We start from the raw sequence: 25,318 nt of genomic DNA, 5'->3' as shown, positions 1-25,318 counted from the left end.
AATCACATAACATTAACCAACCACATGTTATAACATTAACCAACCACATGTTATAACATTAACCAACCACATGTTATAACATTAACCAACCACATGTTATAACATTAACCAATCACATAACATTAACCAACCACGTGTTATAACATTAACCAACCACATGTTATAACATTAACCAATCACATAACATTAACCAACCACATGTTATAACATTAACCAACCACGTGTTATAACATTAACCAATCACATAACATTAACCAACCACACATTATAACATTAACCAATCACATGTTATAACATTAACCAATCACATAACATTAACCAACCACGTGTTATAACATTAACCAACCACATGTTTTAACATTAACCAACCACGTGTTATAACATTAACCAACCACATGTTATAACATTAACCAACCACGTGTTATAACATTAACCAACCACGTGTTATAACATTAACCAACCACGTGTTATAACATTAACCAACCACATGTTATAACATTAACCAACCACGTGTTATAACATTAACCAACCACATGTTATAACATTAACCAACCACGTGTTATAACATTAACCAACCACGTGTTATAACATTAACCAACCACGTGTTATAACATTAACCAACCACATGTTATAACATTTACTAACCACGTGTTATAATGTGAACCAACCACATGTTATAACATTAACCAACCACATGTTCATAACATTTACCAACCACGTGTTATAACATTAACCAACCACATGTTATAACATTTACCAACCACGTGTTATAATGTGAACCAACCACATGTTATAACATTAACCAACCACATGTTATAACATTAACCAACCACGTGTTATAACATTAACCAACCACGTGTTATAACATTAACCAACTACATGTTATAGCATTAACCAACCACATGTTATAATATTAATCACATGTTATAATATTAACCACATGTTATAACATTAACCATGTGTCAAACTTCTGCTTCAAGATATTATGCAAAAGGCAGCCTAAGCGTCAAAATGTGTTGAGTAACGATGAGATCACGTTGATTGGTTTAAGTGCAACACTGGTCATGGGTACTGTATGCCTTGTAATCTTTACTTTAATTGATCTTGTATAGTTATTTTATATACTTCTCATCATTTATTATAACTTTTTTTATTTACCTGTACTTTTTTCTGTACTTGTGCTGCTTCAACACATGAATTTCTCCTCTATTTATTCTTTATTTAGCTTTAACTATTCAGTTTTCTTAAAACCAACTAGGTTGTAGGACGTGTCTTCCAGCCATGTCTAACAGCAAAAGTCTTTATTATTAATGATTTCAAATGGCCACAGATGTAGGCAACACCAAAAGCCTTCCATCATTGCATCTATCTGGCTGGATCCCACTACCTCCCCGATCTTTCTCCAAGAACTCTGTATTTTTTTACGTGTCTTTGTAGTCTTGACGTAATAAATTGTACAAATGGGATAACAGTGCACAATCTCTCTTTAAAAAGTGGAGGTAGTTATATGGGACATAAGTTTAAACCCTGACCCTGAAATTGCTATTATCACACATCAGAAAAGTGTCAGTAGAGGAAGTTTCAGACGCCGTTGGTTGAGCCAACAAGCAGACTGAGGCCTTTGTCCTTAAATGCTGGTCAAGGTGGGCTAATTTTAACTTGGTATACCATTTTAAGTTTAATTTATTATAATGCATAACTAACCATGTGTTTTGTACATACAATCCTAAACTGCAAAGTAACTACAGCTGTCCAATAAATGTCGGTGGGGTAAAATGGAAATAGTCAAGTAACATACAACTCAAAAGTGAAGTACTTATGTACTTGCTTACTTTCCATCACAGTGTAGTGTGACTGTTGATGTCCTGTGCAGTATGCTGCATTTCCTGTATGAGAGGAATGATCGACTGTCCTTTCTGTGATATAAACAAAGTATATCCTCTTCTCTCAAGTTAAACATGACCCGAGCGATGACATTGAGTGTGAGGCCATTTGGGTAGGTGATGGCAGTGTGTGTGTGTGTGTGTTTTTGTGTGTGTATGGGGAGGGGGTGGAGCACAGGATCCTGCTGCTGGGTAACATCTCTGTCAGGACGGCTCTGCTCCATCACCACCGTGCTTGCACGCACACACACACGCACACACTCCATCAGCACCCGCTCAGGGCTCATCAGTCGCAGCGGAGCACATGTGGCCGGAGTATTCCAAACAAAGCTTTATAAAGAGCTCAAGTCAGACGAACCGGTGTGACAGTCAGGGTACTAATGACGCCTCGAGACCGCTAAATACGCCACTGACAGACCAACGGCCTGCATGCCATTCACACACACATCACACACAAGTTTTCATTTTGGCATGCACCGACAAACTCTCGCAATCGCTGTGGAATCAGGATGGAACACATGCTCGCAACGGCAAACACACAGATGCACACAAACTGACACACACACCTTGTGCCCAAGGGCATCTGTCCGCAGCCTTAAGAGCTCCCAACTGTTGAGGAAAAACAGCTCAATTAGCTCAGTGGAGAAACTAACGAAATACATCTATACATGCACACATACACCACCCACACACATACACACACTCAGAATCGCATTGATCCTTTCCCAGTCTGTGGCTCTAATTGGTGTGTTTATGATACTGTGAGTGTGGGATCCTTCAGGCAACCATAGGATGACTTCCAGCTCTTTATTTCTCATTTAAAGTTGAAATACACCCACAAACCTTTTCCAGTCGCATGCTGAAAACTATATTATACCTGCTATTTTTTTTTATTCTCTTCTTTAGCTGGGTTTAATCTAATTATTTGCTGGTATGTGGTAATGCCATGCCTGAGATCACTCCAGGATCACAAAAAAGCACACTGCAGCCTAAAAATCTGAGCGTTCCAGCACCATAAATATCTAATAGCTTGATGATTTTGTTGCTCCCAGTAGATTGAACAGTTGTAAAAATCATCTATCCATTATGTGCATGTCCATTAATACTACGCATGCAAATGCTCAATGAGCACCTCCAATTCAAATATATACAAGCCCCCACCCACCCGCTGCACACACACACAAATCAGGCACACAAAAAATGCTACAGCAAGTTATTAAGAGCAAATGGGGTAGAGTTATTTCCATAAAGAGAACCACTGATCTCAAGGATCTCTACTCCCGTCGACTGGGAGCGATTTAGCGAAGCACACACTGGTATATTAGTAACTGAAGACGTCTGGGGACGAAGTTGCTCTCTCTAAAACTCTATCACTCCACTGTGACCTCTAGAGCATTCACAACTGGGACCAGGAGGCACTCTCCATCTTTTGCCTTCTCTCTTTTGCTGACTATCTCAGTTTGTTCTCCTTTTCTCTTTGACTTTTGGTGCTCTTTTTTTACTATCTTCTCTCTTTCTTGAGACGAGGGTTATCTTTTTATTTTTTGTTATCCATATATGTTTTCCCTTCTCTCTCCAATCCACCCATATTCTACCCTATTTTTCCACATTTCTCTCACTCTCTCTTACATCCATCCTCTGTCTCTCTCTCTCTCTCTCTCTCTCTCTCTCTCTCTCTCTCTCTCTCTCTCTCTCTCGCTCCCTCTCTCTCCAACCCCCCTCCCTCTCTCCCTCCTTGGCCCCAGGGACGGACTGCTGATAGACTGTGTACACCAGCTGCCCAGGGGCTATTTTTAAGGAGCATTTGTCCTTCTCCTTCCCTCTGGAGACTGACTCAACCCAACAACATCTCGTCCGCGCACACTCACATGTGCACACAAACACACACACAGGCATTAACACATGCACTCATTAGCCCATGAGCATGCATGCCCCACACTTTTTCTCTCGCACACATCCTCCGTCCAAGGGCATTCTGTAAATGTAGGGGCAGCTTGTAGCGCCGTAGCCCACTGCTTAACTGCACAGGAGCCCAGGCGCTCCCCAGCCAGCCTCAGAGGGCTCATAAAGCTGCCCTCCTCCCAGGGCCTGGCTAATTCTCTCCGTTGTTCTAACCCTGCCTTACAATAGTTTGTAAAACAATACTGTAAAACACTGTTGCCGTGTATTGCGTCAGGCTGCTTTCATCACTAAACCCACAGCAGCCAATAGGGAACCTTGAATAATGCATACAGGAAGTCGGAAGAATCAAGTTCCGTGGTACTCTGCAAACTGCAGCTTAACACGGCTGTAGTTGGCCTTATCTGTCACTGCTTTCATGTTGTACAAATAAAAAGTGGACAGAAATAGAACCCTAAAGTCTCAAAGTACTGCAAAAAGAGTGGTTGAATCTGTCGAAACACACGGAAAACGTCATGAATAATGTAATTAGAAATTCAGAAATTATTTCAATTTTCATTTGTAACCTTGGTAATAATTGTAAAGGAATTTGTTAACAAGCTACTAAATTATGTTCAAAGCGTAAAAATCTAGGCTGTGAACCACAGTTTTGTGTTGTGTTCAACCACTGCTGCTCAAAGCAAATGTAAAATATAAAATGAATCCTCAAACAACTGCTCCAGCAACCTCGTTAAGACATTATTTACTTTCATCGTTAGCCAAGGAAGAGGACACTAAAAATCTGTCAGCAGCCTGAAACGCCTGCTCGAGTGTCTGTGAGCACTGTTTAATTGTGCCATTTATCAGCCAAAAAAGCCTACACACTCATAAATAAACACAATGCCCGTGCAAAGGAATTATAAAAATGTCACGACGAACCCACAAGTAAGGCCAGTGTTGATGCATATTAAGCGATTTAGTCAGTGAAGGAGTGGAGCAAAAATATGATGGTTAATTTAAGAGTCATTAAAATTGTATGAATGTGCATTGCGCTTGCTTGGAGTGGGATTTTCTCTGATCGGTAACAAAGAGGGAGAAAGAGCAATACAAGCTGCCACACAATGTGGTCTATAAACTCACTGATTGATCATGGTAGAGGCGAGCAGACCTGAGAGGGAGGCCCAATCAATGTTTCTGAGACTGAGAAGATAGTGTGTGTGGGGGGGGGGGGGGGGGGGCATGTGTGTGTGCATGTGTATTTTTGTGTACTTACATGCAACTGTGCACTATTCTGTCTGTATATGTTTACAACCTTGTGAGTTCCATGCATATTGAAGTGTGCCAGCGTGTCCATGTGTGTGTGTGTGTGTGTGAGTGTGTGAGTGTGTATATGTGTGTGTGTGTGTGTGTGTGTGTGTGTGTGTGTGTGTGTGTGTGCGTGTGTGTTTGTGGCTATGTTTGTGCGATTGTGTGCTTCCCTCATTTGAGGAAAGACAATGTTCTACATTCCACAAGGGAACAGAGTCATTACCGAAGCAGGAACTCAAGCCTGGAGGCCACGGCTCTGCATGTAGCGTGAATAGATCGAGCTAGTTTCTCTCTGAGACGTGCTGTAGAACACACACTCCGCCATTACCAGTGCCCTGCAGTTCAAGCCTCACTCGCACCTTATTTCAGCTGAGGAAAATAGGTAAAGTTGACAAAAGCAAACAAGTATCTGCAACCGTGGCAGCTCCGAGGTGAAGCCATCATCGGTTAATAGGCGCAAACACAACATTCAATAATTTTAAATCAAATGTAAAGTGAGGGTTGGGTGAACATTTGTGAGGTTACATGTGGATCTAGGCAATCTTCTGAGAGAGGAGGCTGAGCTTTGTGGCCGGCCTGTGAGGGACACGTCAGCTCTGAAGCCCTCTGCTGCCCTCTGTTGGTGGCTGAACCTCACCCTGCACCGTTCCCACGCAGTGCAGGTATGGACATACTGTATGGCAGCTGTCTATCACTACATAACAGGTGTGTGACTGATTCTCCCTTCTCCCACTCTGCTGTTCTCCTTTTGTCAAATTCCCTCCTGGCATACAGCAGGAAAACTATGCCTTGGGTTAATTTCCCCTGTTGCTGACAAACACAGGTCGTTAGCATGGTCCACATGAAACTATTGTTCCATCATAATAGATGGCAATCAGAGGTGAAGCCTGATAACGCCTGCTGTCACCTGATGCTCCGTCTGTCTGTCTGCCTCTCTCTCACTATACCTCTCTTTCCTTCTCAGATTTCCCATATGTTAAAGCACAAGTGCAGTTGCTGTCTGATGTACTCACACTTGCAGATATAGTGTACATTTCACAGTAATTTGTACTTTTTCTCCCCCTTTTCTCTTGTACTCTTAACCACTAAATTAAGCATGACATATCTGGGTTACGATAGCCCTATAACACAATAGTTAATTCCTCTATACTGCAACGAGTCTCTTTTGATAACACAAATGCACACACACACCAGCCCTAACCCACACACAAAGATACTTCCTTTAATAACCTCCATCTGTGCCTCTGTTAAAGAATTTCCTCTTTCTTTCAACATACATCCACAAACTTACTTTATTACTCTCAGCCATATTTTTGAGACCTTTTTTTTTGTCTTAGTCCAGATTTCTTTTAGCATTTTCTGGCATCCTTCTTGTACAAACAATGGGTTTCCAGGACCTGCAGTCATAAACATTGTTATAGACTTCCCGCATACTCACAGTGTGGCACAATTGTGTTGATTTTGATTGACACCACTGGTGATGTGTAAAAAAAAAAAAGAATATTTACAGTATTAGTATTAGTCATGGTAAAAATTCCAGTCACATCACATACATACGCTTAAACTACCCTTGATCTATAAACAGACTGAGAATGAAGGGCCTTGATTGGCTGAGGGAATGATTGACAGCTGAACGAGTGGAACCTTTGAATGTGAAACTCAAAGGAAAGATGGGAAGCGTGTTTGTGCAGGTCCCAGGGGGGGAAAAGCCTGGGTTTCACACGCGCACACACACATGCACACACACGTGTACACACACACACACACACACACACACACACACACACACACACACGCACACACACACTCACATACACACACATTGTGATCTTGCTCTACTTTGGGCTGTGCTCCACATGAAAGCGTCGATGCTTCCTGCTGTTTGAGACGATCTGCGCTGCAAAGGAACATACAGGTCTGTATATACATGTAGACGGACAGGTGAGATTGTATCCATCGACAGTGCCTTGGCCTTTGTGGAATATCTTTATCTATGTCTCTTTCTCCCTCTCTGCCTCATTTCCTCTTTCTCTCATCCTCTGTGTGTTTCTTTTTCCAGTTTTTTCTATTTATTTCCTCTCCTCTTCTTCTTTCTCTCTCCTTTTTGTCTTCTTGTCCCAAGAGAGAAAAATGAATGAGTTTCATTCACATCTTCAGATACACTAAGGTAACACAAAACAACAAAATAACATTTGTCCATTCAGTTTTTAGCATGCATTTAGCTAATTTCTCCTTATTATTCCAGATCATACAGATTTAAATTACATACAAGTAAACATACAATCACATTTCTTTTTGTCAGCCTGCTACTGACTCATCATTCCCTCAAAATAAAATTAATATAGAAAGTGAATGTATCACCGTGTTCTACAAATGGCACTCCGCAAATGTGGAGGCACTGTGCCCTTGACTATCCCCCTGCTGAAAGTAAGTCTTAGCCAATTAACAACGTCTTCCACTAGGTCTACACGCACACACGCAAACACACATGTGCGTGCACACACACACGCCCGAACCTCGCAGCTCATGGGACTAAACCTCATTAACTGCTCTGAGACAGACACTCTCTCTTTAATCAATCCTTTTCTAAGACTGCGTGCACATGGAGGAACGGTGACAATACAACACAAACACACACACACACATATAGGGAGAGAGAGAGAGAGGCTTAGATACATTCACACACAGATCTCCCAGAGAGAAAAACATGGTCATTTGCCAGGGTGATTCAACTCTAAAACACCCTAATTACATCGACAAAGCCACTTTGTTTTGGTGCTGGATAAAATGTGAATGATTTAGCATATTATTATTATGCCTCTGAAATATTAACCAACCCCGAGGGACTTTATCTGCTCTTTTAAATATATGCAAATTATTTTATTTTGGTTTGGTTTGTTTCCAGTGACTTTTGTGAATTGTGTTTGGATAATTAAATGAGTGCGTGCAGATGTAGAATCGCAGGAGTGCCTACACGATATGATGATCTGCCAGATTAGCATACAAAGTAGGAATGTTGCACCTCGACTGCTAATCAACTAACTTTTGCTTTCACTTCAACCTTGACCTATTTGAAACATCCACCCAGTGTCTGGCCTTGGAGTGGGAATGTAAACTGACTTTTAATTGATAAGACTCATTTGATATTGTCCTTCATTCCGAACACTTTCACTTGTGTCAGGCTCTTTCAATTATGACTCCTACTCTGTGCTTTTTTTTTTTTCATGCACCTCCACTGGATTGATGTTGCACTGGAGATCAACTACACTGTGGCTCTACAATGACTTAGCACTCTTAGCATTTCCAGATTAGTGGGTGAAACAGACTACTTCAGGTACAATTATCTCCTATCCAAGGTTGAGAAGTTCTTTCAAATGACGTAGTGGACCTGGAACCGTTGATGTGCAGAGCGCCAACATTTCAGCTCTGCCTTACTTCACTGATTGCCTTGTGAATCCCTGATGGGTTCCGCTTCGTACATAATCATTTCCCTAACATGGGATAATTTGATTCTATTACTCCAACAACAGCGCAAACAAATTGCCTACGTAATTTATTGTGCCAATAATAGCAAAAACAGATGTGGTAATGGTGCTGCAGCTTTCCAACCTCACATTTATACGGACTTAAACCAAACTGGATATAATCGTTAAAATATATTTATGAACACCCAGCCTCGTGTTTACTTGAAGCATTTTTCGGTGTCCAAACATGCATAATTATGGTTTGGCAAAGTGGTGATACTCAGCCTCTGTTTCTTAATTCTAACACCCACACAGCTCCAGGTCTTTTTCCAAAAAAAAACCTAGCTCTTTTTTCAACTTTCCTTCCGTTTTTTCCACAGCTTTCTCTCTGCTTATCTGGGTGATTTCCTGTGAGGAGGTTTAAGAAACAAACAACATCCATGTATCCCCTCAGTTGTATTATCTTTGCCAATACTGCATTTTACTCCCCTACAGTATCTCACCGGCCCTCTCCCCTGTACGCTCTACCTCTCCAGTCACTGTGTTCCGTACGCCCTCTAAAGCCCTCTGCTCTGTCCCATTTCTCCCATTGCCTCGGGTCCTTTTTGACACCCCTGGCATGTTAATGGGCCAATCAGAGACACTGTCCTTGAGAATCTCACTTTGGCTCATTTTCATATCCCCCCTCTCTCTCTCAGATTTATAACCTCTGCTGCTTACAGCTCCAGATGTTTTGTTCTGTTTTTTACTCTCTGTAATTGCTAATTCAATCTGGTTGTAAAGGAGCAGATGCTCTCAGGACTTGAGCATACCTGTGTGGGTTTCTCTGCGTGTACGTGTTCGCTCTCTCGTCCATATACAAAGCAACAGGATTTACTGTAACAACCTGACTCATAAACATAAGCCTTCACAATTACGACAAGCTCATTTCCTCATGTTGGTGAATAAGACAACAGTTTTAACTTGTAATGTATTGCACACTAGCATCAACTTTCATAATACATTGAATTACTGTCACCCTTAAATCACTGCCACTGAGGTTTGCCGCTTTAGCAGGACTGACAGTTGGCTTTGGAGGTCTAAACTGTGGTGGGAGGCTCTCTCATCAACCTTCTCCTATTGTTTTTCTATCATCTACGGTCCTTTTTCTCACTAGGAAAAAGTGGCAATCCAGTCCAGTTTAGAGAGAAAAATAAACAGACTGGTTATCCACAGGAATGTGAATGCTACTTTAGTCCCATTAAGAACATCTGTGTGTGTGGTTTGAGATCACAGCGGGTTGTCTGTGCGACTTTGAACATGTGACAAGTGGCCTCATTGTTTTAGCATATTCAATACCTACATACTGTGCCAGATATGCTCTGTGCACTTGCACAAATATCCACGCTGTACACGCACATATTTACTACACATTAACATGAAAGCACACACACTCACACATCAATCCTTGTTCACATTGCCTACACACACGCACACACACACACACACATGCACACACACACACACACACACACACACACACACACACAGACACACACACACACACAGACACACACACACATGCGCGCACCACAGTGGACCTGTCATGTGTCAGGGAGACAGGGGTCAGATACTGTGTGATGTGTGTGGGGGTTATATCGCTTGGGAAAAGGACTAAAGATCTTACCGGGGCTGCAAAAGGGCCAAAAATAACAGGCTGAAATATAACAGCAGTGAAAGAACCCGTGCTTTGACAGGAGGAAAGCTGGGCCCCATGCGAGTGGCTCCACAGATCAGAACCTCTTCAGCGGGCACAAAGATGGGCGGTGTTGTTAATTCATAGCTAACGTGCAAAACAAAGAACATTGTTTTCTAATGACACTGTAAAACTGCAAAGAAAAAAAAGAGCACAGAGTCTTTCGAGAGATTGGAAGCACATGTTTGTAGACAAAGAATAATAGCAGAGTTGTAGAGCGCGTTCCCATATCGAGATGATGTTCTGACCACATTTGTCATGGGAACTTCAGCCACGTAAACACACAGCCTCGACCCCCAGTGGTCACACTGACTGACACACACTCACATGTGCACAGACATTGAACACACTCACCTCTGTGCAATAGGCAGTCTCCAATACCCGAAAAGTCAGAGTGCCCCCTAGTGCTGCTTGTGTTAAAATGACATCAAGTTTATCTGGCTTACTTTTTTCATCTCCTTCAACTCCAAAGTTGTTATTGACAACTTGGTCTCATTAGACCAAATTGACGATCAACCGAAGAGCAAGATGATGAATGGAACGTGGTTATAAAATATGAAATATCAAGGAAAGCCTGACATTTTCTTTCCATATCTAAAGAGAGAATGTGGGTCTACACAATGTTTTACAGTCAATGTTTTTGCCTCTTTCTTTCTGAAAATTGTCCAAAAACGAAAACAAACTTCAACGCTTGCTTTGACAGCGCAATTTAACGGCATAAATATTGTTTGAGATTTCTGCAATTAGGCCTTCTGCCAGCTCTGTTTTCCCCTCGACTGCATAGCATACTGTATTTAAAACACATACAGGCTCACCCTTGCATTTACACACACAGTCACTTGCATCCTATACATCAGTGTACAGATTTCTGATCTTTAAGGACACAAGGGTTTTTCAATCAAAGCTTTGATTGAATACTTTGCCATCCTCAGCACTCACACACTCACAAATACACACACATTGTTGACAGAGAGTGTCTTGAGCAACATCATTTACCACTTAGGCCCCTCCCCGAGGACTGTGCCATTCTTAATGCGTGGCAGATAGGTTGATAGCTCTGGTTTCTGTCGAGAAGTGCATGTCAATCAACAGCTCGTGTCAACGTCACTGAGGCAAAGTGTTTCTGAAAGATCTTTTTACTGAGTGCCTTTCTATCCATCCTCCTCCAGCCAACACACTTGCACAAAAACACACTCACACATGCACAAGCACACACACACAGCCATTTCCATCTCAGCAATCACTTCTCCTGGAGTTCTCCTCTTCGGACGTGTAACAGTAATTGAGGTTGCTCCCTCGGGTGCAGTGCATTCTGGGCTGTTAAGTGCTGTTTCTTGTTGTTTTTTCTCAAATGGGTTGTATTTTGGCTATTGTGTTGTTTCTTCCTGCTCTCCTATGGAAGTGTAAGCCATGGGCCATATTTACACGTATCATTAGAGAATAGGGACCCTGTCGGATGTGGGGCATCTGAGGGCTTATCATGCCCACTGGAATATCAATCAATACGTCTTAATGCTTTTTGTATAAACCCAGTCACAAGAGAATCAAAAAATAATAATTTCTCTACAAAAAATTCCTCTACCAAAAATAACAATCGAATACCATTTTTTCCAACTCATAAACCGACTGTGTCTATTTAAGATGTCGCTCAGTCAGTCAAGGATGTTCACTTGGTCCGCTAACCTCCCTGTTCACCACATCAGGCCTGGCTTGAGTACACCCTGTGACCTTTCTGCCCGTTGATGACGTTGTCCGTCCAGAAGAGGGAGTGATTGATCTGGATTGACACAAACAGCCAGTGCCCTGCCTGGCCTGTCACACAGCATCACTGGGTCATTGTAGCATGCCTGAATGCCAGATGAGGAGGGATGGAGAACACTCAGGGTGGTGACCTGCTGATGAGCATGTAGGCTACACTTTTGAGGAAGCTGGGACACATTTGGATGAAAAAAAAATTAAAAAACATGTTTTACAATGGAGAACATTTAGCAGTGTGAAGTGAAAGACAAATAATGTCACTTCAAAATGGAAACAAATAATACATTGAGGATAAAATATTAGAAATGGTCTTTTTTTCTAGATAATATAGCCCAACCAATACGTTATAAAACAATATATAGCCTATATTAATACATAACACACATTCTTGATAAGGATCCCCTAATTTCTTTAAGAAAATGGGACACCTTGAAGCAGAAAATTGTCACTGCTCTCTGATGGACAAACTATGTAATGTCATTACCATTTTGAAACTACCTCAAACATATCTTTGGCTTTTCTGTACTGCAATTTCTTGTTACTTATTAACATTTACACTGATACCAATATACATGCAATAAGAAAAAATTGAATAATGACCTGTAATGTAAAGACAATATAGACTAGATAAATGGTCACTATATATTTTAACATGCATAGAAACTACAACAATAGCTATCTATCAAGATCTATTAAAAAACAAACAAACAAAAAACAACAACAACAACGGCCCATAACATTTATATCATAACAGGAATTTATATTGGGCTCTCAGGGTATTTCACTTTTTTGAATCATTAAAATGTACATTTGTTCTAATCCAGTCAAACTCCATGCACCCTTGATGGGATTACAGGGTGTAATTAAGAAACATTTAATCTCACTATTCCTCGGGCTCGGGTTTTCCCTATTGTTTTATGTAGCAAGTTGACACAGCTGTTTCTTTATCCACTTAAAACGGCTAATGTATATACAGTAGCAATGGTGGTAATTAGAAAACTACAACTCCAATGCTGCTTTACGCATTTGATGACGTTACAGGGGCATTTCCCGTAGTAACCTTTCCTGTCTGCCTGGTGGTGCGTTTGCGCCTCCTGTCTTGAAAGAGAGGTGAAGAAGAGTTTACTTTCAGAGAGTTCAAGGTTTGGTTCGGTGTTCGTGTGGAGTAAAGGGTTTTGTTGAGGCAGAAAGCCCATTTTCACGAAGCCAAGATGCTGAACATGTGGAAGGTTAGGGAGTTGGTTGACAAAGCGTAAGTATCTCCCTGCTGCAGTACGTCTGTTTCGCGTTATTTGTTCCTGTAGTTTACCTGTTTGAAAGAGACACGTACCCAAAACTTTGACGTCACGTCACTCGAACAAGTTAGCTAGCATGTATGCTACTAGCGAGTTAGTTAGCTGACTTTGACAAATACTATTTGTTACAAGTATGAGTGTCCCTTCTTTGTCAGAGTCATTTTGCCTGGTCTTTCGGTTAGTGTGGGATAACATTTGCACTCTTCTGAGATAACTTTAGTTTGTTGTTTGTGCGTTTTCTCCGACAGTGCAAGCTAACTCACTTAGCTGAGAAGCTAGCTAATTATCTAGCCTGCTGGCTAGGTAGCTGGTTGACCGGGCTAGCCAGCTAAGCTAGTTTGACAGCTCATGGGCTGAATAAAGAAAGAGGAATGTTTATCTAACTACTCATTATACGTTAACTTACACAATCGTCACATACATTACAGACATATATTTAAAACGTCATTGAGTGTAGATAAGCGTTAACGTTACTCTCCGGTATGATTGTTATGACACTTGTAGCTAAATTACACTTAACGTCGGTACATTAGCTATACAGTAAATTAAGTCAGTTTTTAAACTTTAAGTTACATCACATGGCTTGATTACTTCATAACCAAACTGTTACGTTTGTTATACCACCTAGACTGCTTGTCAAATGGAATTAGTTAGTCAAACATAAACTAAAACCTTTCGGTGTACAAATGTCTAACTTATTACTTCTTAATACAGTGAGATATAAAAGCCTTTTTTGCTACAGCAACTACGTTAATCCAATTTGCAATGTACAGCAGTCTTATCAAATGTGTTTGTTATATTATTACAAATAATAAAGCTGTGTTATCCCAAGTTATTTTATTGCGATGTGCAAAACCAAAAAACAACAAGATAAACAACAGTGCCACAAGAGAGAACTTATTAATCAGTGACCAGTGATCCTGTAGTGTTTTGCAACTTATTGGTAGATGTCCAGCTGCTAGCTTAAGTTCAAGGATTTGATTATTTAAGTTCAACTAGACACACAAGTTACTGTTTGCCTTTCCACTAGGTTGTGATTAGAATTAAGATAGAGTTTGGCATGCAGAATGTAAAGAAAATGACACAAAGCATGTAACATATGTACACTGTGAGTCATTGGTGCTTGTGCACTCATAATGAGTCTTTGTATAGTTTGATGGCCATGTTGGCTCAAGCCTGCATGGCCAACATCAGTGATTTAGTACCTGGAAGTATCTACCAGTGCCAGCACTGAACTTAGGCAACACCATGGGGAAAGTATACATGCACATGCTGTATGTCCTGTAGTGCTATAGGTTATTGCAATTGTTTCTCCCTTCAAAGGTTTAATGGCTAATTTTGCAGAGTCAGATAATAGGGTGTTCTTAAGTCCTTCCAAGAAGGCATTCTTGCTAAATGCACTTGTCTTCCTGGAACATGGGTTGCTTTCATGACAAAGAGACACAGAGGAGGCCAGACAAAGATGGAGAAAGAGGGGAAAAGTGCAACTTTCAAAGATTAAAACATGGGAGTTTCCATGTTCATTTCCTCCTGGTTTCATTGAAATCAGAGTGATGAAATACCTTGTGTTTTGTGACATTCAGAAATTGTCACTTTTGTATTGACTCAAATTATAAATTATTTTCATAAAGTGTCACCCAGCTGTGAGTCATTCACACTAACAGTGTGGCATAATGCAACATTTCCTGTTGTATGATTAAGGTGAAGTTTTTGCTTAGGAAGGCAGACAAATATTTTATTTTGTGTTGTATGAGTATGTCATACAATTGGATTAATGAGTAACTGACAGCAAGAAAGCGTTTTTGACATACAACACTAAATCAGTCCAATGGAAATCTATGTGATAGTGTGTCACTGTGAGAGAGTATCACAATTTCCGTTTTATCTAGGACAGGGGCCGCCACCATCATGAAGAGATAAGATGTTGCATCACTACCTCATATCCTCTAGTTTTTAATCTATCATGCATGCAAACACCTTTGTGCAGTATAAGTAACATGATAGAGATGATCACATGCAGTAAGTAACATAGCACACAAAGTTGTACGAAATACTCCAAATCTAAATGAAACCTGAATTTAAACATGATGGACAGTTTCCTATACACACTTGATGTCAGCACTGCCCATAAAGAACATTGCCATCAGAATTCAGTTTGATACAGGACAAGACTTGATGTAGCCCATGTCCAACTTTGAGCTGATTTTTAATCAGCTGTGAATGAAAAAGCACCTGGCATGGTCATGCTGAAATAATTTTGTTTGCGTAGATTACATTTTTACAATAGTCAGTATGTTGTCAGAGTGGTAACAAAAACCCGGCAGCTTGCAGTAGTAATACAGCCTTTCTCCATAACCACAGAGGGTGTATCTCCACCCATCAATGCAATGCTGCTCTTTCAGGCCCTGTACATTTTAATGCTGATGTGGCAGTAGTGAAGGAGGGATGAGGAGGCGCGGGCTTCAAATGTTTTGCCTCACCATGTTTTGACTTTTTTGACATGTTTGTGACAGGGCTCACTTAATAATTTGGAATAAGATGCCTGTTTTATAGATTTATATTTCTGTTGTCCGAATAATAAGAAACCGTTCTTATAAGAAACCGTTCTTATTCAAGCTAATGGACTACAAAATAAAATACAGACGGGACATTAGATAGGCCTAGACATTTGTTTTTCTCTCTAACAATTAAGGCTGGTTTTGACAGCGTATCAGTACATATTGTAGACCTACTAACAGAAGTTTACATTTGTGTAGTCTGATTGAATAGATATAGGCCAATGCTTGGTCTTTCTTAGTTTGTTGTCCTGTTTCTGCATATGTTAACATATGACCCACCAACCTTGTTGAGTACATCGTTTAGAAATCAAACTCTCTATTTAGCTGAAGTTATTAGAAACACACCATTTGTAGTGTTTTCCCATTTTAGTTCCCTTTTTCTTTTCTAGTTAGTTTCAACAAGCAATAGCTCACCCACAGAGAGCATAAGCCTGTTTCACTCAGGGCCATCTGACGTCTCATTTATGTGTTTATATTGGACACAGATTTGCATTTGCTTGTTTATTCCCCTATTTTTGGTTTTGACGTGGTGTTAGATTCAGAGCACACACACAAACACTCCCTATTGTCCCATTCTTTTTGGCCTCTAAGAGGACAAGTATATGGGCGTGGTTGTAATAAGAGCTTTCATCTATTATCGTCCATGCTGTTGGTTTTTGAATGGAGGCTGCCTATTTTGAACTGAAATGATAAATGCATAAGGAATATTTCACATAGCCATGATTATTGAAGTGACGTTTGTTTTTTCTCCTACTGCATAGAACCAACGTGGTGATGAACTACTCAGAGGTAGAGTCTAAAGTCAGAGAGGCCACCAATGACGACTCCTGGGGACCATCAGGACAGCTCATGAGTGAAATCTCCAGGTTAGGACAACTTGTAGTGTTGTACAATACATGTACAGTGACATGTTAGAAATAGTCCTGATGTTTTTTTAGACTCCCTTTCCACCCTGGCATGTCTCTTTTCCTACATTAATTCAAACATTAAAATAGCAGAAAATGACAAACAACAAGATGATGAACTTTCTCTAAATGTACAGTGTTGTTGTTTTGTTGCACACAAAGTGACATAATGGTTGTCAATACATACTTTTAATACATTTGTTGGTCTGATTTGCATAATCCTTGCAGTTCTTGGGATGCAATCGATACTACTGCTGCTGCTGCTACTACTACTACTACTACTACTACTACTACTACTACTACTACTACTACTACTACACACAAAGGAACCTTTAGATCCTGAATTACTTGCTGAGATTAGTTCCTGGGGCTCCATTGTAAAATTGTAAATTAAAACATTGTCACTAAAAGTGCAAATGTCTCCCTCTTTCTTCTGTGAATGTTTGTGTAATCAGAGCCACCTTCATGTATGAGCAGTTCCCAGAGGTGATGAACATGCTGTGGGCCCGCATGCTGAGGGATAACAAGAAGAACTGGCGGAGAGTCTACAAGGTCTGCCAGGAAACTGTTGCGACATCCCCACATACACACATGCTAAATTATGACACAAGGCTTGAAGCCTATAAGCACCAAGAACGGTACCAACTCAAACCAACGTGGCTTCAGATTTCACCCTACTCAAGCTGGAACCCTTTTAAAATGAGCCATCTGTTAACTTTAATGTGAAAAGGTCTGCTCATTACTTGCAGGCAATAATAATAATAATAATATATTTTTAATAATTTGCAAAACAAAAACAGTTGCCCTTGAATAGAAACGGTTAGATGCTTCACATCGTTAACATGCTCTGAATTAAGGGGGGGGAAGTTGTGATGAATATAATCGTACCCATAACTGATCCAGTTAACACTTTGTGCTTTGTCGTGTGTCTGTTTCTCAGTCGCAGCTACTGCTGGCCCATCTAATCAGGAATGGATCAGAGAGGGTTGTCACCAGTACCAGAGAACATCTGTACGACCTGAGATCATTAGAAAGCTACCACTTTGTAGGTAAGGTATCATTCTGGTCTTTCCCCGCTGTCTGTTCCCTCCCTCGTACCATCTTTGAATGTTGGAGTATTACCTAAGAACACTTGCTAAACAAAAAACATGTTGCTTTTTCTAATGTTGCTTTGATTGACTGAGGTGCTCTTTACACCTCAGCATTTTACTGTTTATTAACAATAGCTTCAGTGTAAGCTGTTATAAATGGACTGGGGCCCTAAGCACCGCTTAGTCCACAAACTCTTAATCCACACACACACACACACACACACACAAACACACACACTGCTCTAAAGCTGCTTTCACTCTTCCCAACCATGTTTGTATTTGAGGTAAAGTTTACAAACAAGAACATTCAACTTTATCGATACAGAGATGTTCAAATAGTGTGTGTGGTGTAAGGTGTAAGGTGTAAGGTTAACACAAAAAGTGAATTCATTCATTACATTTTTTATATATTTTTATATTATTGTCTGTGTTTCTCTGTCTCTAGATGAGAATGGGAAGGACCAAGGTGTGAATGTGCGTCAGAAGGTGAAGGAGATAGTGGATTTTGTCCAGGATGATGAGAGGCTTAGGGATGAACGAAAAAAGTCAAAGAAGAACAAAGACAAATACATCGGGGTATCCTCAGACAGTATGGGATACCGAAGTCACAGTAAGTTCTTAGCTGAGTAATAGAAATGGACTGATAATAAACCAAAACCTTTGGGTTTTAATTAAATTAATTTCTTCTTCTTCTTCTTCGATCTCCTTTTCCACCTACTTGAATTCCTTCTCTCCAGCGGGGGACAAGTATGACTCCAGCGACAGCCGGGGGAAGTGGGACGATGACTGGGAGAGGAATAAAGGGCAATTCCCCTTCAGCGAGAAATTGGGGGAGATCAGCGATAAAATCGGCAGCACCATTGACGATACCATAAGCAGATTTAGGAATAAGGAGAGAGACGACTCACCAGATAGATTTAGGTTGGAAAACAAGTCATCCTATTATATTTGCCATTTGCACCATTTTTAACACGAACATTTCAATTTGTTTTCCCTCTCAATCAGTTTTATGATGCTGTTAAAGGTTATTACATCAGTACTGCTTATAATAGGCCCTTATTTTCACATTAGAAAAACAAGTCAAACCTTTCAATTATATTGTGAAAATATCTAGAAATGAAATAGTAAAAAGTTACTGATCAGGACATGAAGAAATGAGAGCGGACAAATATACAAGAGAACAGATTTACTTGGGTGCATACAGTAGATAAGGCTTCATCCAGAACCTGGTTTGTTCCTTGAGGGATACAGTATGTACAAATATAATCTTATCTGTGTCCTCGCATAACTGCTTGTCTTACCTGTTAGCTGTTGTTATTTTCATAGTGACAACGAGGAGGACCGGGGCCGCTCGTCTCAAAATGGCCAGTCGGGAAAGGAATTCAAAGATGAAGAGGAGACTGTGACCACCAAGAGTGTACACATAGTACAAGCAACAGAGACTACAGCAACACGGAAGAGAGGGGGGGTCCCGTCTAAGAAAGTAGACTTGGGGGCCGCAGCCCACTACATAGGAGATAAGAGCCCAGACACCACCACCAAACAGGTAACGGGCACATGTGAGCATATAAGATGCACAGGTGTTTGTTGACCTGTTTATAGTCATGCATGGACCGTGCCCTGATCTTTTTGTGTTGAACATGTATGTGTATATACAACCTTTGTGTATTCCTTTGTACATATTATTACTGTGTTTATTTATTACTTGTATGTAGAGCTCAGAAAAATGTGCAATATCCATAAGTGCAATCTCAACTATCTTAGTTTTTTTGTTGTACTTTGAGCAATGACGATAAAGGAATTCTACTCTACTCTTTATTGCAGCCCCAGCCATCAGCCCCCCAGCCCTCCAGCAGCGGCTTAGCTGACCTACTAATGGTGGACACCACACCGAGCCAGCCTGCTGCCTCGGGTATAATGTCACTAACTTCAAGTAACACCCTGACATTTTGTGAAATGCACTTGTTGATGCTGTCTTACCCGGGGTTAGCTGAGAACATTTGGATCAATCTGCTGCTCTAGTTTAGCACCGTAGGGAAACGGCGCCTTCCAATAGCCCCACATATGTTATATTTACATGTTGTATTTTCTTTGCAAAGAAGCTAGACACCAGTAAGTCCAGGAATAACCTTTTTGTTCAGTGTTACGGCACTGTACAAAAGGAAAGAGTGACTGCAGGACTAGACTGCAGTGACAGTGCCCAGCTGCTGATGCTAGCTTCAGATTTTAGGACAGCAGTGGGAGGGAGTGGATGTATAGGAACTAAGTGCACCAGATGTTTTTGGAGCAGTCCCTGGTGAATGGAAAGGGCGGGAGCGTTGAACAGATGTTTGGTCTTCTCCACCTATCCACTGCTGCCACCACCCCTCCCCTCCCTCCTACACTTCTGACACTGAAGGAATGCTAACTATGATCGAATGGCACCTGGAGCTCGCTTGTTTAAAATTGATGTGTTTATGTCTATTTCTCTATGCAGACCTGATGAGTGGATTTGCTGACTTCTCCTCACCTGCTGCCTCTGTTGGCTTCTCCTCAGTCTCTGGTTGGTTTCAAGACTTTTTTTCTTCTTTCTTTTTTTGTTAGCGTGTGCATGTGTTTGCTGCGCGGTTGCAGCCATACTGCTAGAATATTCAGAGAGATGCTGTGAGGAAGCCCTGGCCATATGGAGCCTGCTACCTGCTCTGCATAACAAGAACAGACACACATCAACTCCTGTTATGGATGACAAGGAGACAGGGACAGAGGAAGACGTTGGTGGGGGTGGAGGGAGCTGAGAGAGATTGAGAGGAGGGATAGACACAACAAGAAGGGCCAGTCCAATGAAAATTTTAAAACATGGCACCAGTGGTCACTGAGAATGTCCGGGATAAAGCTCGACTGGTTTCTTTTTGAATTGCTATGACGGGTTTAAATTTGCTTGAGTAACTTAGGTTTGCAGCATATTGTATTATTATTTACACAGCTCACAATCCAACATCACTGTTTGATGCAAATATAGACATTCATGCAACTGTCTTTGTGCCTGTTTCTTGTTGCAGCAGCACCTTCCTCAAGCAACGGAGAGTTTGGAGGGTGGAATGCCTTCCCTGGAGGTCAGATGCCAGCTACTGCTCAGACTGTGGACACCAGCGGAAATGACCTTTTTGGAGCCATGACAGCTCCTGCCGCCACCACCCCCGCCCCAGTCTCAGCTGCAGGCTCTGGTCCTGCCTCAGCAGACCTGTTTGACTTGATGGGGCCAACTCAGTCCCTCAGTTCCTCCCAGAGCCTCAACCTTAGCATGAGCAGCACACAGAGCATGAGCACCACAGTCCTGCCCCAGTCTAGGTCACAGGTATGCATGATTGCACGCATACACACGCGAATCTTTTTTAATGATTTATTAATATACATATCATTACAAGATGCATGATGGGGGCTTAAATTATACAGGTAAAAACAAAATATCTGCAGGAAGATAACAACATGATTGATTTCAGTTTTCATGGGTACAGAGCTAGACAGATATATTTTAAGGTTATACACGCACACACACACACACACACACAATACAACAACATACAATGTGTGTATATATATATATATATATATATATATATATATATATATATATATATATATATATATATATATATATATATATATATATATATATATATATATAAAAGTCAGAATGGCAATGAATGACTCGGTTACTAGATACAAATTGTATCATCAATTTCAGAAATGTATAAAGGCAACTGTTACTAGCAGCTAAAGATTTGTTTAAGTGTTTGTAATCTTCTAACCTCAAGCTTGCTGATTTGGCCTTGGCCATTAAATATTAATAATGTTCTCCATTTACCACAAATAACCTTTTTAACCTTTATATAAATATGTTAATATCAAATGATGGGAGAATTTCTTTATTTTAAGTAGCCTTCCAGTTCAAATATTTTCTCACATTTACTCCCTGTTTACACTGCTTGTTGACCATATCAGTCAGTATGCCTGTGTGATAAAGACATACCTTGTGTGATTGAAAGATGGAGGACAAGCATGATGGTAGAGGGTTAGCATGCAGACTCACCAGATGCTCATCTCCCCCAGAGACCGCCCACTAACCACCCACTCCTCCTGTTACTGACACACAGAATGAGAAGAATCAGTTTTGAGTTCCAAAAACATTAAAAAGTCTGAGGATGTCGACTTATTTCCATGTTAAAAGGTTGTTGACCTAAAAAATGTTTTTTTTTTTTACTGAGAAGACGCCCACCACTGCCTTCTACTTTAGTTACTTTAGATGGTATGTTTTAATGAGCTCAGAAAGAGACGGTAGCACATTTCTCTGACGGTATCGAGGCTAAGTGGGGTTTAAAGGCCTTGAATTAAGAGAGGGAACCGTATCTTTTCATACTTTGGACCTTTTTATGTATTTTATCACTGTATATTTCTGTGATTTCAGCTTTGATTATCTCTTTCTTTAACATTGTATCTGTGCTTGTGTGTGTCTTTGCCAGCCCCTACAGAACATGGGGGGTCCTCTCCAACCTGTCCAGCAGCTCCAGCCTATGCAGCAGGGAGTGGCCTCTCTAGGAGCCAAAGCAGCCCTCCCTTCCACCTGGTCAGACTCCTCAATTAACATCAGTCTGGACTTTCTGGGCCCAGGCATGCAGCCACCTAAGCAAAACCAGCCCACCCTCAACACCCTCCAACACGGTGAGAGGAATGATCTAGCATGAATCAATTCCTGAATCAAGTATTGTGATTTTATTTTAATGCCTGAATCAATCGAATTCTGAATGCAGAGGTAGAAGGAAGTTACCGCTTGTGTTGTTGGTTATATACAAAGTACATGTATGGAAAAAAAGATGAATTGGATTATATTTACAAGAAGTCTAAAACGTGCTACCTGTGTCCCTTTTTATAAATGAATAAAAATAAAATAGCACTAAATTGTGATGGAAATATCTTTATTATTAGATTTTTGGTGAGTGACTGATATTTGAGTTGAGGACATCCAGGCTTTTCTTCAAAGCACCCCATCAATCAAATGAGATTTTTAAAATGTGCTACTCCTTTTTAATTGCGTTTGTTTCGTCATTTCCAGGCAACCAGGTACCTGCCAACATGCTCTCCCAGGGATTTTCCTCTATGAGCCTTGGAACTACAGCAGTCAAACCGCCTGGACATCCTATGATGCACGCTGGTGCTGGCATGGGGATGGCCCCCAGCCAGGGCATGATGGGGATGAGCATGAACATGGGGATGCCACAGGGAGGTATGACCATGGGGATGCCCAATGCTATGGGGATGGGAATGGGGATGAACCCTGCAATGGTCCAACAGCCCAAACACGATGCCTTCGCTGACTTCGGCAACTTTGGAAAGTGATAGAGCTGGAGAGCAAAGATTATCTGGTGGAGTGGTGTTGATCTCTCTCTCTTTTCTCTCTCCGTCCATTGGTGAAGGATTGTTATGAGCTGCAAACAAAGAGTACTTGAATAATGTCAACTATCACAATACAAACACCCTGCAATCTCCTTAATTGTTTTTTTAAAGAAATGCTGTGTAGTGACATGGATCTAAATGAATTTGTGTTTGTGTTGTGTTTGAACCAATGATCTGGTGTTGGGCGATGGTCAGACACACACTGATGACAGTGTGTCTTGTTGGTTACTTTGAGTCAGTGAGAAAAGGAAGAGTGTGCCGTCAAGAGAATGTCAGGGGAGGATCTGCTTTATAACCTCAATCAAGTGAAATCACCAGGCTAGCAAAAACAATATATCAGTAGCTGCATAATTCTTTTGAGATTTATTCTCAGTAACTTTACTGAATAAGTTTGAATAACATGATCAGCCATTTTAACTTTCTAATGTACATTTAAGAATGTCAAGTTACCGCTGTCTTTTTTTTTTTTTTTTTCATTGTTCTTCCTTTTGACCTGTAAATAGAAAATCTGGAGCCCTTACACATAAGTTATGAAGTTCCTATAGGAGAGGCAGTGACTGTGTGAAGAGTTGTATCATACAGACCAAATCTGATATGAATCAAGACCCATAACAAAGCACATTGACACCTTCTCTATGTACATACGTCTCCACACACTCCAGATGTGGCCCCTCAGTGCTCCAGAGAAAGTAAAGAAAGAGTGTTTGGAGTGATGGCTTTTGATTTATTTAAGGAGTTTCTCCTTCATCAGACCATCATTTGTGGCCTTTTCTTATTGCTATATAAATATATATATTTTACTTATGAAGAATATTATAATCATTTTGCATCCAAATGAGATAATCAGTAGGTAGAAAGCCTCTTACCGGGGTTGTGGGTTCTTCATTACAGCACAGAGTGCCTGAAAGACCTTTTGCCTTTTCTCTTCAGTTCACCTCTTTGAAGGAAACAATGTGACTGTGCAGTGTTGAGGGCGGCTACCAGAAAAGAGCTTCTGTTTGTACTAATGCCTCAAGCCAAGCGTACTGTCTGTACAGATATCGGATGCAATCATATAATTATTCCACTCGCTCTCTGTTTTGTTTGTCCCGTACACACTTTTGTGGTTCCATTTTATTCAGGTCAGCGATTACTTCAGAGCTTAAAAACCCTTAATTCAACACCTCGAGTATTGATGCAGACTGTTATTAAGATTGCATCATGCGTCCATGTGTTGTAAATGTCCACCAGGGCATATCCCTAAATGCTGCACTCTCACCTTCCATCATTATTAATGTTACACATTAAAAAAGGCAATCTGTCATAACCCTCATCAGTAGAAGTTCGCAGCCTGTCGGGACGATTGTGAGAGGAAGCACCAGTTGGGCTGCAGTTTGTACACACCCAGTATGTTATGGCGGCTCGATGAATGTGTTGTGGGTTAACGCTTAATGAACAGTCACATTCAGCTAACGGATCTGTTGGATCTACAAAACATTGCTCTTCAGTGGTTCAAGTGCCTGCCGGTGGTTGCCTCCTGACCCTTGTAATGACTGATAAGTAAATCTTGGCTGCCTGACATTTTTGATATGTCAACAATTGGATAAATAATTCACTGAGCAGAGATGAAGACAGTGGATTGTGTAGCCCCGAGAGTATTGAAGTTGTGCTTCCTACTCTCCCAAGGGCTCAAGAGGCAGAGCACACTAACACATAGTAGCCTTGCGTCGGAGTCTGAAACATTAAAAATGACCAAAATCTGTTTGCTGTTTTTTCTAAAATATAAGTAGAAGTTGTTTTATTCATTTTGTTTTCTACTTTAAATTGTTTTGATCTTCTCTGAAATGGGATTGTTACTGAAACACTAGCATATGCAAATGTAAGAAAAGAAAATCCTTTGAGAAAATGAAAATTTTGCATTATTCCCATTTTGATTTACACATCGATTCTTTATCTACAACATTAAACAGTTGATTGAAATTTGTTAATGACGTGTGTTATTTGGTGTGCTGTGTCATTAGCTTCATTCAAAAG

At 40.7% G+C, this 25,318-nt stretch overlaps 1 protein-coding gene across 2 annotated transcripts; it reads left to right on the top strand.

Moving 5' to 3' along the window:
• Positions 1-13,041: 13,041 nt before the first annotated feature.
• On the top strand, positions 13,042-25,272 carry clint1a (clathrin interactor 1a). Of its 2 annotated transcripts, none has more exons than XM_029442028.1 (12): positions 13,042-13,278; positions 16,641-16,745; positions 17,240-17,336; positions 17,725-17,833; positions 18,321-18,485; positions 18,613-18,796; positions 19,202-19,421; positions 19,700-19,787; positions 20,352-20,417; positions 20,917-21,209; positions 22,375-22,573; positions 22,965-25,272. In XM_029442028.1, the coding sequence occupies exons 1-12, from the start codon at positions 13,238-13,240 to the stop codon at positions 23,246-23,248; spliced, it is 1,851 nt and encodes a 616-aa protein (XP_029297888.1). In that variant the 5' UTR covers positions 13,042-13,237; the 3' UTR covers positions 23,249-25,272. The 2 variants fall into 2 exon arrangements, with proteins under 2 accessions (XP_029297888.1, XP_029297886.1); XM_029442026.1 differs by having other exon boundaries at positions 13,043-13,278; positions 20,914-21,209.
• The last annotated feature ends 46 nt before the right edge of the window (positions 25,273-25,318 follow it).

Source organism: Cottoperca gobio, chromosome 10 (assembly GCF_900634415.1).
Source record: "Cottoperca gobio chromosome 10, fCotGob3.1, whole genome shotgun sequence".
Lineage (NCBI taxonomy): Eukaryota > Metazoa > Chordata > Actinopteri > Perciformes > Bovichtidae > Cottoperca > Cottoperca gobio.
This window is presented reverse-complemented; position numbering and strand designations above follow the sequence as displayed.